We start from the raw sequence: 15,366 nt of genomic DNA on the forward strand, positions 1-15,366 counted from the left end.
GTTTGTCACACATGTATATTGATTTGGCTTACAATTTGTGGCATGGTGTAAATAAATTTAGATTTTAACTATCTTTACAATTGTTTTATCCTGCTTCCACATTGAGGGTAACGGTAAACATTCGAACAGCAGAGGGCGCAAGAGACAATGTACGGAAAGTTTTTGTATTCAAACTTGAACTTGTCATTTCCGTTTCCAGTGTCTTCTATATATCAGATAACGTAGGTGAAACAGCCTTGTATGTACAGGATAATGTATGGTGGTATAATGCTGAAATAAAGCTGTCAGTCCGCAACATGTCAAGACGTTCATATATTAATGCCATCCAGTAAATCCACGGTGTAACGAAGTAGTGAATTAACTTTGATAAATAACAGTAACTAATGATGGTCATGCAGTTGTGCACTTGGTTTTAGTCATGCCAGATGTACTGGACAGGTTTACTTTATAGGGGTCGTCGGGGAATAGGTACCCTTTACATATAATCATTAGCATATCATCTCATAGTCATATACTGTGGTCAACGAACTTGCAGTATTACACAAAACACTACCTGAATTAAGTCTTAAGTGACTTTTAATTATGAATTCGCCGTGAATTTTTCCACCGACATTAAACAACATAAACGCGGTTTTCTTTCTTTTTTTTAAATATTTTACGTATAGTGTAATAACAAACAGCCTCACAGAAAATCTGCACGACAAACGTGTTAATATTTGGAAGTTGCGTTAACGTTAACTAAAGATGTAAACATGGCCCAAGTTCAGACCGTGTACCGTGCATTCATAATAGGGTTAATTTAAAAAAAAAAAAAAATTAAAAGATAAAAAACAACAACAAAAAAACGAACAGTTACTCAGGAGATACAAGATATCCAATTTCAAAGGAGGGCTCTAATTGATCGAGTTCACAGCACTGCAGTAGCAGGACAGGAGGCGGAGTCGTAAGCGGTTTGCACAGAGGGGGGAGCAGGGAGGGGGAAGATATTGACGTCAGCACAGGAGATAAATAAACAGTGTGCGCTCTCGAAAACTTCAGAGAACGCGAGTAGTGCCATATACTACAAGTGAGTGCAAGTTTTGAACTACAGATAGAAGCACCTGTAGCACTTTGGATTACTATTTAAGAAACCAGAAGAGAAATCGTTCTTTACCAGAACTTCCAATTTCAGATATCTAAGGTAAAAAAAATATCCTGCACTGAAAAGGGTCGTTTCTTGTGAAAGGAAGATTAAACAGCAGCACTTGGAAAAAAAAACAAAAAAAACAAAAGCTACTACCTGCAGCAAAAAGCTGACCAGGTACCTTTTTTGAAAAAAAAAAAAATTACGTCTCTACTGAAAGAACAGAAAACAATTAAGTTAATGAGTGCGCTATACAGTCTGGATTCTCATTGCGCCTCACCACCATGCAATATGAACTGGTCAATGGAGCCAACCAATTTCTACGACAGTAAGCTTAGCACTATCCAGGGGTCCTGCAAGCCCAGCCGTGGCGGCATGTGCGATGAAAACAACCTGGCAGAGCTGAGCACCGCTCCTGCCATGTATGACGACGAGAGCGCAATCGACTTCAGCACCTACATCGACTCTATGGCGTCAGTGCCAAACCTGGAGCTGTGCAACGACGAACTCTTCGCTGACCTTTTTAACAACAGTGTCAAGCAGGAGAAAGTGGACTTTAACTACCTGACCAGCACAGCTGCAGGCGCCTCTGCTGCCAGAGACAAGCTGAATCAAAGCGTGAATGGTGGGTTCAGTGCGCCGATTAAGCAGGAGTCGGACTGGAGTGATAGCGACAAGTCCTCATCTCTTCCCTCGCAGATCGAAAACTGCGCACAGACCATCATGAGCCTGCAGACCGGTCAGCCCACACCACCGACTACACCAGAGCCATCTGCATCACTTGCCACCTCCAGAAAAGTAGGCAAAGAGAAGGGGAAAAAGAACCAGGATAGGTACAGCCAGGAGTATCGACAGAGACGGGAGCGGAATAACATCGCCGTCAGAAAAAGCAGAGACAAGGCAAAACTGCGCAACTTGGAAATGCAGCACAAGATGCTAGAGCTAGGCGCTGAAAACGAACGATTGCATACAACCATCGAACAGTTAACCAGGGATCTGACCAGCCTCCGAAATTTCTTCAAGCAGCTGCCCAGTTCCACTTGTTTGGGCACCACGAGTATTGACTGTCGGTGAGGTGAGAGTGGAAATGTTAACGGACTTGTTTTAGCACGATACCTCAAGGAGACACATATATCGAATCAGAACTTTTACAAAACGCCTGTAGCATAAAATACTGTAAAACAGTTACACCGAATAAACTAAGTGGCATTGAAAAAGGGGTGTAATTTTAATACGTATAAAAGACATACTAACATGACTTTCTTTACCCCTACGGGGATGTCTCGGTCTTTTTTTCGACTTGAAAAAAAACAGAAGATTTTAATAAAATACTTAAAAGATATACATTTTTTACATAAGTGCGTAAATACCATGTAGAAAATTTTAAGGTTTGCAACATAACATCCGGTTAAAAAAAAAAACAAAAAAAAAACAAACAAACAAAAAAAAAAACAACCAGTCTGAGCATGTTTGAACATTTTATATGAAGTTTATATATAATTTTGTATTTTTTTGTAAAAAATAAATAAATAAATAAAATCTTTTGAAACGATTTTTTTGTTTAATTGTGTAAATGTGGTGGGGGTGGGTGTACACCTATGATAGGTGATTTAGAGTCCTCAGTATCTCCCTGACAGCTGAGTTACAGCTGTCCAGAGTAAAAAGCCAACATATCCTTGGAGTTGTAAAAGTAAGAGAACAAAAGGTCATGAGGTTGTTCATCAGTTCCAAAAGCTAAACCGTTGCTTTCAACAGTAAACCAACAGTTATATTTTTTTCAGGTCAGTAATTTTAATAAAAATGTTCTATCTGAGAATCTAGGTTTTTTTTGTACACTAGTTGAATGGGGCAAGAAAATAAGTTAACTCCAAGAAACTACAATTACAGAACTTGAAATACATCCAATACTACAACATAATACTGAATACTTTGTGCACCTCCCTTAACTGCCTTTAATTTGTTTTAAAACATTCATACCCCCACTATGGAAATATTTTATTTAAAAAAATACAGCAATAAAGGAATTTGCACATTCAGTACAAATCACAGTATAAGGTGTTTTCTTACATCCAACACATTACTCTGATATTTAAAAGAATGTTTGGTTATTTGATGATGATGTCATCCGGTCAGTCAGATCCGACTCTCGGCGATTCTATAGGCCATCTCTCGCCACGCTTTCCGGTCTTAGACTTTCCCTTTCAACTGTTCTATGCCTAAGCCAGTGTCCGTTTTGATGGCGTCGAGCCACCGCGTTCTTTGGCGGCCTCGTCTTCTTGTTCCACTGACCATTCCAAGCATCATTGCTTTCTCCAATGAATCTGATCGCATCATGTGACCAAAATAAGTGAGCCGGAGTCTGGTGATCTTTCCCTCAAGCAAAATTTCTGGCTATTTAGTTTGGTTATTTAGTTAAATACAAATACAGGTGCCTTTACGCACAATTATGGTTAAAATAATTTGAGACTCCAAAACACAGAAACGTAATTTTAATTCTTCCTGTGTTTTACAATATTGTAATTAGCATATTTTTCAGAAAATAGTTTACAAACAAATTCATATATTTAACAAATGTAACGTTCATGGATTGTGGTTTTGCTTTCCTTCTTTCTGTGGACTCCTGCACATGTAGATCGGCTTACCAGAGATCAGCAAAAGGAACCATGGAAGAACACTTGAGATTGATCCTTCCTCACAACATCTGGGTTAACTTGGACCCCAGACATTCATACATACAATAAATAGGGGACTGAGCTTTCAGGTGCAGTGGGGTTAACATGAATGCAACTATTTGTGAATGTGGTGTTAACACCTTTGGAGTATGTGGAGGTAATTTATAAATCCAAACCACTGACAAAGTCTTTAAAATAATAATTTGTATCGCAGAATTAGACTGCTTTGCATTTCCACAGCTGAGCCAATGACAATCTTGAAGTAGGTTTACATTAAATAGGTTGTTTTAAAACCTCCAAGCTAAATCCTTATTTAAAACTGTCTAAGTAAATAACACTGAAATAGCTTGCTTCAGAGTATTTACAAATGGTCTTAAACAAGATATTTAAAAGAGCATAAACATACAATTGTCCCCTCTTTGTCAAAATTGAGATAACATTAATATGTCCATGTGTCAAGGTTTAAGCAATACAGTCACAAAGACAGAAGCCTATATCACAAAATCCCAAGAAAACTATTTTCTGTTAGAGTTTTTTTTTTATTTTTTTTTTTTTGCAGTGTTAGAAAGTTTTATTATATAGGACTGGAACCCAGTTCCACTTCCTTCGTTGCTTCTCCTCAGAGGCTGATTTCTTCCAGACCCATCCAGATGGCTGGCTTCCTTGCTATAAGACGAACGTAACAGCTCAGGGGGCTCACTTCCTGACCAAGCACATTCTCCACCTCGTAACCCTGGAAGAACAGCAGAGCCGAGGTCCAGTTAAACAACAGAGAGTAATGTACTGCACAGGCAGTTCTGGAAGACCGAATGTTCAGATATTACAGGAAAGTTATCAACCTATTTTTTTATGGTCCCTTTAACAGGTGGTTTATTAGGTTTCAAAGTACAGGACCAATTGTGGAATACAATAATCGGATTTATGGCTTGCTGAGACTACCTTTGGTACATAACAAAGATCACAGCGTTCTACCAGGTTATTTTTATTACCTGTACAGAGATCCAAGAGAACGTGATATCAGTTACAAATAGGTTGAGTGTTCAAGTGCAGGGATTTTAATTATGGCTAATTCACGATAAGATCAAAGCTAAAAAAAACATACTAAAATAAGAGAAATTGTGTAAGGTATTTTAACTAGAATGCAATGAGTTTTGCCTTGTTATTTTGTTCATCCTGGTGCGACCACTATTTGATGGATAAAAGATGCTTGTGTCAGAAATGGAAGGCTAAATGAATAAGTCTCCCTCTGGATGCACCTCAAGTGTTTCGGAAATCCACACCACACCTCTCTCCCAGTCTAAGATACATGAAACTTGAGACCCGACAAACAAGTAAGGCTAATTCAGATCTTCACTGTGATAAATTTTGCACATTTATCAAAGCTGTTCACTTGGAGAGCTGGACTGGTGACCCCTCCCCTCCAAATTTGGCAGCTTAACTTCCTTGTCCATCTATCAGCTATGAAAACTTACCTCACTGTCACTGGTGGCAGATGTCAGAAGGGATGCAATAGTTTCCTGTTGTAGCTGTGAAAAATAAGGTACATCAGCATGAATTTTAGGTTGCTATATTCATATCTAATGCCTCAGTGTTTAGGATCTTACATAACAGCTGTCTACCACAAGTCATTATAAACTAATCAAATAATTTTTTGGGGGAGTTTCACATACAGGAAACAACTCAGGACTACTGTTAAATAAGCCAACAACAGTCCAGAACCCTTTTAGGTTTTGTTTGTTAAAAAGACAACATGCTTGGTAAATACTGTAGGGCCTGTTACTTTCTGTTCTACTGCCTAGAGATTGTTCCTTAGCAAACCTGTCCTTACTTTTTATTTTATTTAAAATGTTCAGTCAGCAGTTTTCACACCCCTATCCAGCAGTTAAACCCATACACCCCTCCTCCTCAGGCTGTCGGGACGGTTGCTCCTCCTTCTTTGGCCCTCGGGATGGCAGCTACTACCTCTTGGCCCATAGCTCCTCCTCTGGCTCTTCATACAGGCAGACAGCCACTCCTACTTTGGCCTTGAGGAAGGTATCTCCTCCCCCTCCGTCTTCCGGGGCCACAGCTCCTCACCCTCTCTGTTGCTCCTACAGCAGCGCTTCCGGTGGCTGCTGATCTTCATCTGGTTCTGCCTGTGCATTCTGGCAGCCATCTGCTCTGTGCCTATCCTGCCTTGACCAATGACGCCCACCGCTGCCACCATATGTAACGGGGAAGTGGGTCGTCTACCCCTCTGTGTAGCATGGCAGTGTAGTTGTCTCGAACTGTGGCTCAGACGCTCTTTGAGCTGTGCGCCACCTCCCCTGGCATGCCCCCCAGCCAGTCAAGAGCCTACCTGCTCAACTGGTTGTCTAGCAACACATCTCCTGTTACAAGTCCCAGCTGTACACATCCACACAAGAGCCAGCGACAGTATCCTGTCACATGTTTATAGAACTAAACCCACAGTATCAGAAATCTATAATTTTATTACAGTTTTAAAAAAATTATTTTAAAACAAATTTCAAATAGCCTGCATATTTGAGCGCTAGATGAAATTGCAGATTACAACGTTCATCTCATTGCATTTGGAAATAAATAAAATACATATATAAAAACGGTTTGTGTCTGAATGCATACAGTCATGTGGTGTGGTGTGGTTTAATGGTTAGTCCAAGGGATTAGCGACAGAGGTCAAAGTACCTGCATGTATCATGACGTCCCTGTGTTCCCAACTGGAAAAAAAAACAACCCAACCCAACCCAAAAAGACACTGCAGTTGGCATTTATTAGTTAGGAAAACAAGCCCATCCCTTCTATAAAGCACAGAGTAAAGGAAATGTACCTTTATTTTCACAGTGCACTCAGGGTGTGACACACTGTGTAGGAATACTTCAAGTTGCATTTTCACTGTTGGTCTACTCACTGTCCTGACACACAAGCTACAGAAAAGTCTGAAAAAAGACACAAAAATAAAACTGCTTTTTTGAGGAACTACAAATAATAAAAAAATAAGTTATTGCTGCAAATATGACTAACCATTAAACCTGTTTAATCATATCCAATACATTGTTAAATTAACATTTCTACAAACCCAACATACACAGTACTGAGATGTTGTGAAACAATGACAAAGGGGGATCTTATACTGTGGCTACGGGACAGAAAATAGCAACTGACCAAACAGGTGTATGATTCGGCTTACACTGGTTACTAGAGCATACAAAGAGCAACATTGGGAATGTGTTCCAGGAGACGGAAACTCCAGGTTTAGTCATGCTCATTTTGAGTTCAGTTAGATGTGATCAAGAGATTATCAAACAAACAGTACAGCCAGTTCACATGCTTTAAATTTAGCACCCATCCCTGCTCCCCCCCCCACTCACCCCGCACCACCCCACAGCCCCACATAAGGCTTTCACCCTGCCACACTACCGTATGCGTTTTCAAAATACCCTTGCTGTTCTTCATGTGCTGCCTCTAGCTTTTCATTCCCACAATGGTCACAGGCTGGCCAGGAATATGCAGTGTCCTCGTCAACCCCAACAATGGTTCCTGTAAAAGGGGGGTGTAATCCAGTCAATACTTCACTCAAAGGGCAGGGGGGGGGAGATAATTATATAACTGAATTTTAACAGGAATATGTACTTATTGGGTTTGTAAAGACCTATAGACGAAGTATCAAAAGTACTGCTGGGACAAATATCCGAACAAATATTTTTTTACATGAATTCGGATACAACAATCTGAATCCACACAGCAGCTCTTGAGCCTCTATTTAAAAGTTTTAGACAGCAAAAAGTAAACAAACCAGATTATGCACGCGAACGCATAGTGATCTCTATGGAAAGCCACCTGGGACAAAAACACGTTTTAGAGAGCGCCAGAAAAAAGGCAAGCTCATCATTCTGAAACGCCTCACTTAAACAACACCCAACTTCCTGAAAATGTTGTGTAGTGATTTTTATATAGACTATATATATATATATATATTATTTATTTATTTATTTTGTTGCGGCTTTGTTATGTGGAAAGTAATAAACAAGAACCAAACGCCACTTACAACGCCATTTCCATGTTTGTTTTATTTGAAGTGTTTAAAGTTAAATTTCAGTTTTCATTTGCTTGTTCAGCTACAAAAAGGCACAAGTAAACCTCATACTATTACTTATGAAAACATGCCGGTGGCCAGTGATTACTGTGAAGAAATGGCAAGGAACGAAAAAAAAGAAAAAAAAATACAATGCGGTTTATAACTTTATTTCGGGAATAAACAAAACAATGTTTAACTAGAACTGCTATTTGGCATCCTTTGTTTTGTAGTTAATTCACTGGGGTAAAGTAAGTCCTACACAACTTATTCTATACTCCAGGGATATTTTTCTATTTTAACGTGTTACATATTGTAAGGTCTTGCTGTAAAATAAAGAAGCACACACACAGGGTCACAGCCATGCCCCCTGCTGCTGTGCTGTCTCTGTCTGCGTTCAGGGCAATATAATGGCTTTTATTACTTTTTGAAAAATGAATTAATATTTTAATGAATATTTAAATTATGAACGAATATCCAAACATGAAAATCCCATGTTCGTTCCAGCACTAATCAAAAGGGATGCAGCATTTTCTTTATCATCAGGAAAAGTGTTGGAAAGCAATTGAAAGAAATTCTTAACTGTAACTGTAATAATTCCACCCAACTAAACAGCTACTAGGCCTTGGGACACACCCACAAAGAAGTCTAAAAGAGCTTCTGATTGTTTCTAGATTTTGTGGAACTGTAAAAAGTAATTATTTACATAAAGGGATGTTATGATTTAAGGGTAGAATGGGCTTGAAAAGCAAGTACCTAACTTGATCCCGTTTCAGGCATCAAGACAAACATTTTTTAATTAGCTATGGACTTCCCAATGAAACACGAGCGTGAAGATTGCTAGAAACACATACACGCACAACCACGCTATTATGCCATTCTGCTGGCAATATAGTGTTACACCTTGCTTTCTGTCAGGTGGTTACATGTAGAGGAATGTAATGCAGTACTCACGATGGCCACAGTGAGCTTGCATGTTCAGAGTTCAGAGTTTGGAGTTTGTGTGTGTGTGTGTGAAAGTTGTTTGGGAAAGACATGAAAATGAGTAACCTTGGAAACAATGGCTTTATGTTTAGTAACCACATGTATGTCCTTTCTTAAACAATACGAGCATAAACAAAACAAAAAAAAGCCACAGCAAAATAACAGCTGGTTCATGTGAACAACTGAAATGTAATGCAAGAGAAATGAGAGAAGGACCGAACCTTTCACAGAGCAGAGAGAGTTGATATTAGTTGTTGGATCCAGTTCATCCAGTTTGACAGGATAAGTCAGCAAAGGCTGTGGCTCCAGCTTCAGCACTGTGCGTTCAACACAAAGAATGGAACCTACAAACACAACATATATTTTTATAGATGTTGTATAGAAACACACTTTACAGCTTAACAACAATTAATACACAGGCACACATAATTGAATGAGTGAAGATTTATTTTGTTGGTTAAAGGATTGTCAAATTTGTCACCAGTAGTGCTTGTTTACAACATTACTGATTTTGGAATAGGTTTACCTCTTGGGTTTACTGGCTTAGGGTTAATTGACATTTTTAGAACCCTGACATCTTTGTGTGTTCGGCTTGGTGTTTTCTTGTGAATGACCCTATCGCGATAGAAAATAGAAAATGTACTTTACCAGTAGCCGATCTGAAGAAGACCCAAAACCAGACGATACGACCATCCCTTCATATCAAAGTTTTTATCCCTTTATGTAAGTGAGACTAGTTTGAAGTATTCTTGAGGTAGCGGGTATCCCCATAGGGGGGGGGGGGGGGGGGGGGGCTGCGAGCGGTGAGCCGAGGATACAGATAATAACTGGGCAGAAAACTGGGGTAAAAAACTGGAGACTATTAAATTTATAAAATAAATAAATTTAAAAAAGGAATAGGCATAATCAACATTGCCAGAGTATGAATTTTTAAGAAGTGGTCTGTGGATTGTTGATGAACAGATCAATTACGACACCGGTAAAAAAAAAAATTGTTTGTTTGCGCTGCTGGGGTATCATGCATGAGTTTATGGAACAACAGCTACAATACCAGTCTTATGTTAGGGTTATTCAAAATACAACTGACCTCTTAGGATTTTATTTAGACAAATAACTGGGATTTTATTGTGCTAAGTATATGTGAACAAACATTTATTTGAAAATTACAGAAATTACTTATTTTGTAACACGCACTATTATGCTAAACTCTTAGTCTTTCAAGACACATTTCTCTCTAATATTAAACAAATTAGGTTGAGTTTACTGATTTTAAACTGGAGCATATATTAAATGCCACAATGTATGTATGTGTATATATATATATATATGTATGTATGTATGTATGTATGTATATGTATATATATATATATATATATATATATATATATATATATATATATATATATATATATATATATATATATATATATATATATAAATAAAACAATTCTTTGGAAAGTATAATAAATAACTCTTCAGTCAATGCATGTCATGTATGGTGTAGGCAGTATTAAAAAAAAAAAAAAAAAGTTAATTGATACTCTCGGGATGGACAATATGCTGGTCTCTCCACTACTGTTAATGGAATACGAAAAACAAAACAAAAAAAACCCCTAATGCAGTGTCTAAACATTCACTTAAATGCAAAATGAGCTCTCAGAATTAGCACTAGCTATCCATTATATATACATGGAAAAATGTAAGGTTATGCCAATGGACTGAAGGACAGACAGGTACCTCCCCAGATTCTGATTCTCTCAATATCTAAACAATGTTCTTAACAAGTACCACAATTGGATAAGCAGTTCTCAAGACATATATAGCTATGAGTGTGACATTCATAATTAAAGTGAGCCATTGTGGGAAATGTCTCGCCCCATCCCCCCCCCCCCTCCACAAACGTAAGACAATGAGACTGAATGGCTGTATTGCTAGTTTCTATTCAGTGAATCTACTTAATGTGTGTGTATACCATTCCACTGTGTATTTCATCAAGTTTATTGAGAAAAATATTTTACCATTAAAGTAATTTAGATTTGTATATCCCAACATGTTTATAGCCAGTGAAGAGTCATACGCAAAACACCACATTTTTTTGACTTTCCATAATCAATCATTCCCTTAGTCTCAGACAAATGTATACACAAAAGACACAGAAAAAATGGACAGTCGCTAACGTCCCTTGCCAATGTTGTTTATACTGTATGAGTGGTCTGACGTTACAAACTGAAAATATGGGCGACTGGAGAAAGTTGTTTTTTATGAGTGCTGCATAAGGGGCAAGCAGTGCTGACAAGCTGGGATAATATGTTTGAGTGATGGGGAGTGGAAGAGAGTGGGAAAGGCATCCACCAATACAGTGAACAAACTTCAAACAAAGTTGTCAACAGACTGCAGGTTATATATTTGGATGTTTATGATTTTAGAGAGGTATGTAGGGCATATAATTTAAAATACACAAAAACACACAAAAAAAATGAATACACAGGCATGCAAACTGTTCCAAAAAGCTGTGAACAAACATCAAAAAGACAATAATTCAAAAGTGTACTGTCCCTATACAACAGAAACTTCACATGACCTTAAAATGTCAATGTCATGGTCACCAATTTCTTGTTTATATGATATCCATGATAGAACGACCGAAAGAATCACCGAAAACATTGGGTTATTATCATAACCCTGGTTCCCTGAAATAGAAATGTAACCATTACTGAATGTCATTGCCGAATGGGTATTGACCTTTAAGACCCAAAACCTGAATAAGATATAACAAAGCTGCTCAGCAGAGCCTCTGTGACAGTCATGCCCACCCTGAGGGTATAAAGGCCTGCACGCACAGAACTCTGCGTCATTTTTCCTTCAAGCCTGTTGTAATCATGGACACAGCAACCTTGAAGGTTAATGGTTACATTTCTATTTCAGGGAACCAGGTTTGATAATACCCAACGTTCCCTTTCAATTACGAAATGTAACCATTACCGAATGGGTCAGTATACCAAAGCCGTCAAAAAAAGCTGCATGGCCGGAACGCTACAAGGCTAAGCCGAGGCTGCCTTGTGCGTTACCATTCGGGACCCCAGTAACAAGTAGCTAGGACTAAAAAACTGAGGGAGAAAATCACCTCTATGCCTATGTTATAAGGGTTGACTCTGAAGCCCCCCTTAACACTCTAGTTCCAAAGCCAGGGCTTTGAGGATCCACAACATACAGTCTGTAGAACCTAGTAAAGGTATGGGGAGTAGCCCACACTGCTGCATTGCAAATGTCCTTGACAGATACACCCTGGAATAAAGCCCACAAAGTTGCCATGCCCCTGGCAGACCCAGAGATGCAGGCTCCACGGTTGGCTGCTCAGGAGCTGCACTAGAGTTGAAACCAGTCTCCAGGGGCAGTAAGGGGCTACTAAAAGCACCCTGGCCCATTCCTGATTTTCTCCAGACACAGAGGGAACATGGCGAGTGGTGGGAAGGAATATAAGAGTTGCCTCGGCCAATGCTGTGTCATGCCAAGGCATCTATCACCGCCTCCTGTTATGAAGAACCAATAGGGAGAGTGGGTCAATTACTGGGAGGCAAAGACAGCTATCTCTGCTCTCCCGAATCTCTCCCAAATGAAACTCACCACCTCGGAGTGAAGCCTCCAGTCTGAGGTGCTGGGAACTCCCCTTGACAGGAGGTCCGCCACCCAGTTTGCCACCCCGGGCAGGTGTATACTGCCCGCAGTGTGAGGAGGTTCACGTGCGCCCAAAGCAAGAGCTTGAGGGCCACGTGATGGAGGCCGCCCTGGTGGTTTACATAGGTCACCACTGTTGTGTTGTCCATATGGACAAGTACATGTCTTCCTTGAACCTCCTGCAAAAATTTCTGCAAGGCCAGGTAAACTGCCTGCAGCTCCAAAATATTGATGTGGAGACCATGCCAAGAAGGGTTCCACACCCCCTGTTCCCCCCTGCCATTCCACAAAGCGCCCTAGCCCAGGCTGGATGCGTCCATGATGACGACCTCCCTTCTGGTGACAATACCCAGGTGTAGATAGGCAGGCTGTTTCTACCAAGAGAGTGCCTTCCACAGTGATACTGTAGAGACTAAAAAACCCTTCTGTTGAACCAGGCTTGCAGAGGGCACATGCACAGGAGACCCAATTCACGGGTCTCCCGTCAGGTCAGTTCTTGAAAGGGGAAATGACGCAGAGTTCTGTGCGCGTAGTCCTTTATACCCTCGGGGGCAGGCATGGCTACGTCACAGAGGCTCGGCTGAGCAGCTTTGTTATATCTTGTTCAGATTTAAGGTCTTAAAGAGTTCAATACCCATTCGCTAATGATATTCAGAATGGTTCCATTTCATATTCGAAAGGGAACAGGTGTGTATAGTATAAAGCCAGTGTCTGAAGCGTTAGATCTTTATCATCCAGAAAGAAAAAAAAAAAATCACATAACCCCAATATGGCATAATTATTTATACATCTGTATGCAAAATAGACAAGAGGTAGTACAGTACCAGTCAAAACAAAGTACAATCCGCTTACCATGCTCCCTTACTGCATCCTTGAAGGTAAAGGTGAGGTGACAGGATGTGTCACTTTTCAATGCATTTACAATCGCAGGATGGAGCACACAGGAAGTGGTCACACAGACTGGCACCACTCTGGGAATTCCAGGACCGTGTTCAATCTCGGACTGCAGCCCCGCATCTGTCACAAACAACCAGAACTCGCTCTGCACTGGGTCTTCATTCTGAAAGCCAAACACCTAAATCATCAGCATGTTTCATTGTCCAATAAAACACTATGTATTATCACCACCACAGTTCTCCCTTCTAAAAGGTGAATTACTGTTGCGCTCAATACCAAGATTATTTTTCTTGAGCAGATTTACAAAACTTAGTCGCTCCTTCAAATGGTCAGTTACATACATACTGTATTCAACATGACTGTATCATGTTAAAGGGATTTATATCTACATTTTCATTACATTTTATGTAATTCTTATCTCTTCACATTTGCCTAATATTTCATTTTTTGCCTGTTCGATATCCTGTTATGCATTATATATGGTTTCTGCTTAGATCATTAACAAGAATTATCATTACTAACAATTCAACTTGAAAAAATTAAAGTGAGGCAACCCCAAGTCAGCAAATGAAGGGTTACAGTTTTCACCTATATGCTTTTAACCAATATACATAATGTATGTCCTTCTAGCAGGAGAAACACAGCTATTTTTTTGTCTGTAAAAATATACTGTACTGCATGGATTTTACACATAACTAAAAAATCCATGTTTGCACTGGGGTCTAAATGGATAATTTGGAATGCTTGTATTGTTTTAAGATAATCCCCCCAAATCTTACCAATACTTACTAACCTTGACATGTGTACAACATTCATGGTTTGTACAACATGTATGTGCATTCAAGCTACATGACATTTTGAATGAGCTGCATGCAACACTGTTTTTAAAATAGTTTTAATATCTCAAAAGATAAAGCACTGGTTCAACAGAGAAGCCAAGGGGATAACAAAGTATATTCTTTGTAACCTTTGCAAGTTTGTAAAATGCCTCAAATTTGCTTTCTGTGAACAGTACATTAGTGGTAACTAAACTACTCTCAGTACTGGGGACAGCTGCTCACGATTGGATTCGGGTTTGGAGGGAATGTCCAAAAAAATTGTGGATTCCAGTTCCTGCAGTCAATAATGACACACCACAATCATTAGCACAGAAATAACAGACTTTAACAGCCAAACCCACAAAAGGGAATGTTTAAACAGAACAATAAAAAAAGAATACTAGCACAATATCACCAGTTTTGAAACTGCAACGGTTCTTATCTCTATGGTATCTTAGTGGACACAGATAAATAATAAGTCATATTCTGCAAGCTTCATAAACAAGTGCAGGGAGTGAAAACGGCAGAATGTTGAGTGCAAGCAGAAGTAGTTTTGCTAGTCATTGTCTGACCTCTCTCAACTCCATCACGAAGGGTGACAGCTTTTCTCAGACTAGTGTTAAGATTCTGATGCTATGCAAATGCGTGCATCACAACCCCTTCCTCTTTCAAATTCTCTCTCACTTCTGTCTCAGTCACACGCAATCTGTCTTGGAAAGAAATGTGCTTTCCTGCACGTATAAATGGGCTTTAAGTGCACAAACACACTGCCAAGATCAGAACAACCACAGCTCCCTATGCTTTTTTAGAAGGCACATTTTTTCTTCTATTGGGGATTACGAATAGAAGCAAAGACAAATAGCAGCAGGTTTTGGTTAGAGCGGCATTTAAAAACACCCACAAATATGGAAGATATTGACTCATTTCCTGATTTGACCAATATGAAATCCCTGGAAAAACAAAGTGCACAAACAAATCTGAAAAAAAGATGAAGAAAATAAACAACTGGCATACTAAGATCATAGCAAAGTTTGTCAGACTTGACATTGGTGAGCCTTAAAAATGTATTGAAGTTTACAGACCATAGCATAATGTACACAGCTGTGAAACAAGGGCTATTCCATC

General features: G+C 39.4%; 2 protein-coding genes across 3 annotated transcripts in view; one reads left to right on the plus strand and one right to left on the minus strand.

Annotated features, from left to right (window-relative positions):
- The first annotated feature begins 1,028 nt into the window (after positions 1 to 1,028).
- Positions 1,029 to 2,345, plus strand: cebpd (CCAAT enhancer binding protein delta). The gene has a single exon (XM_041247650.1). It carries the CDS (start codon positions 1,364 to 1,366, stop codon positions 2,195 to 2,197), a length of 834 nt encoding a protein of 277 aa, XP_041103584.1. The 5' UTR covers positions 1,029 to 1,363; the 3' UTR covers positions 2,198 to 2,345.
- Positions 2,346 to 3,647: 1,302 nt separating this feature from the next.
- spidr (scaffold protein involved in DNA repair) overlaps positions 3,648 to 15,366 on the minus strand; it is a 110,663-nt gene continuing 98,944 nt past the window's right edge. The window contains exons 15-20 of one of the 2 annotated variants that reach the window (XM_041247651.1): positions 13,379 to 13,586; positions 9,073 to 9,195; positions 7,233 to 7,332; positions 6,623 to 6,731; positions 5,268 to 5,321; positions 3,648 to 4,528 (exon numbers count right to left, since the gene is read on the minus strand). In XM_041247651.1, coding sequence (XP_041103585.1) covers positions 4,415 to 4,528; positions 5,268 to 5,321; positions 6,623 to 6,731; positions 7,233 to 7,332; positions 9,073 to 9,195; positions 13,379 to 13,586 — 708 coding nt within the window. In that variant the 3' untranslated portion in view covers positions 3,648 to 4,414. Of the gene's footprint in view, positions 4,529 to 5,267; positions 5,322 to 6,622; positions 6,732 to 7,212; positions 7,333 to 9,072; positions 9,196 to 13,378; positions 13,587 to 15,366 lie in introns of those variants that run through there. The other variant, XM_041247652.1, reaches the window with a different exon arrangement.

This window comes from Polyodon spathula, chromosome 4 (assembly GCF_017654505.1).
Source record: "Polyodon spathula isolate WHYD16114869_AA chromosome 4, ASM1765450v1, whole genome shotgun sequence".
In the NCBI taxonomy this organism is placed as follows: Eukaryota; Metazoa; Chordata; class Actinopteri; order Acipenseriformes; family Polyodontidae; genus Polyodon; species Polyodon spathula.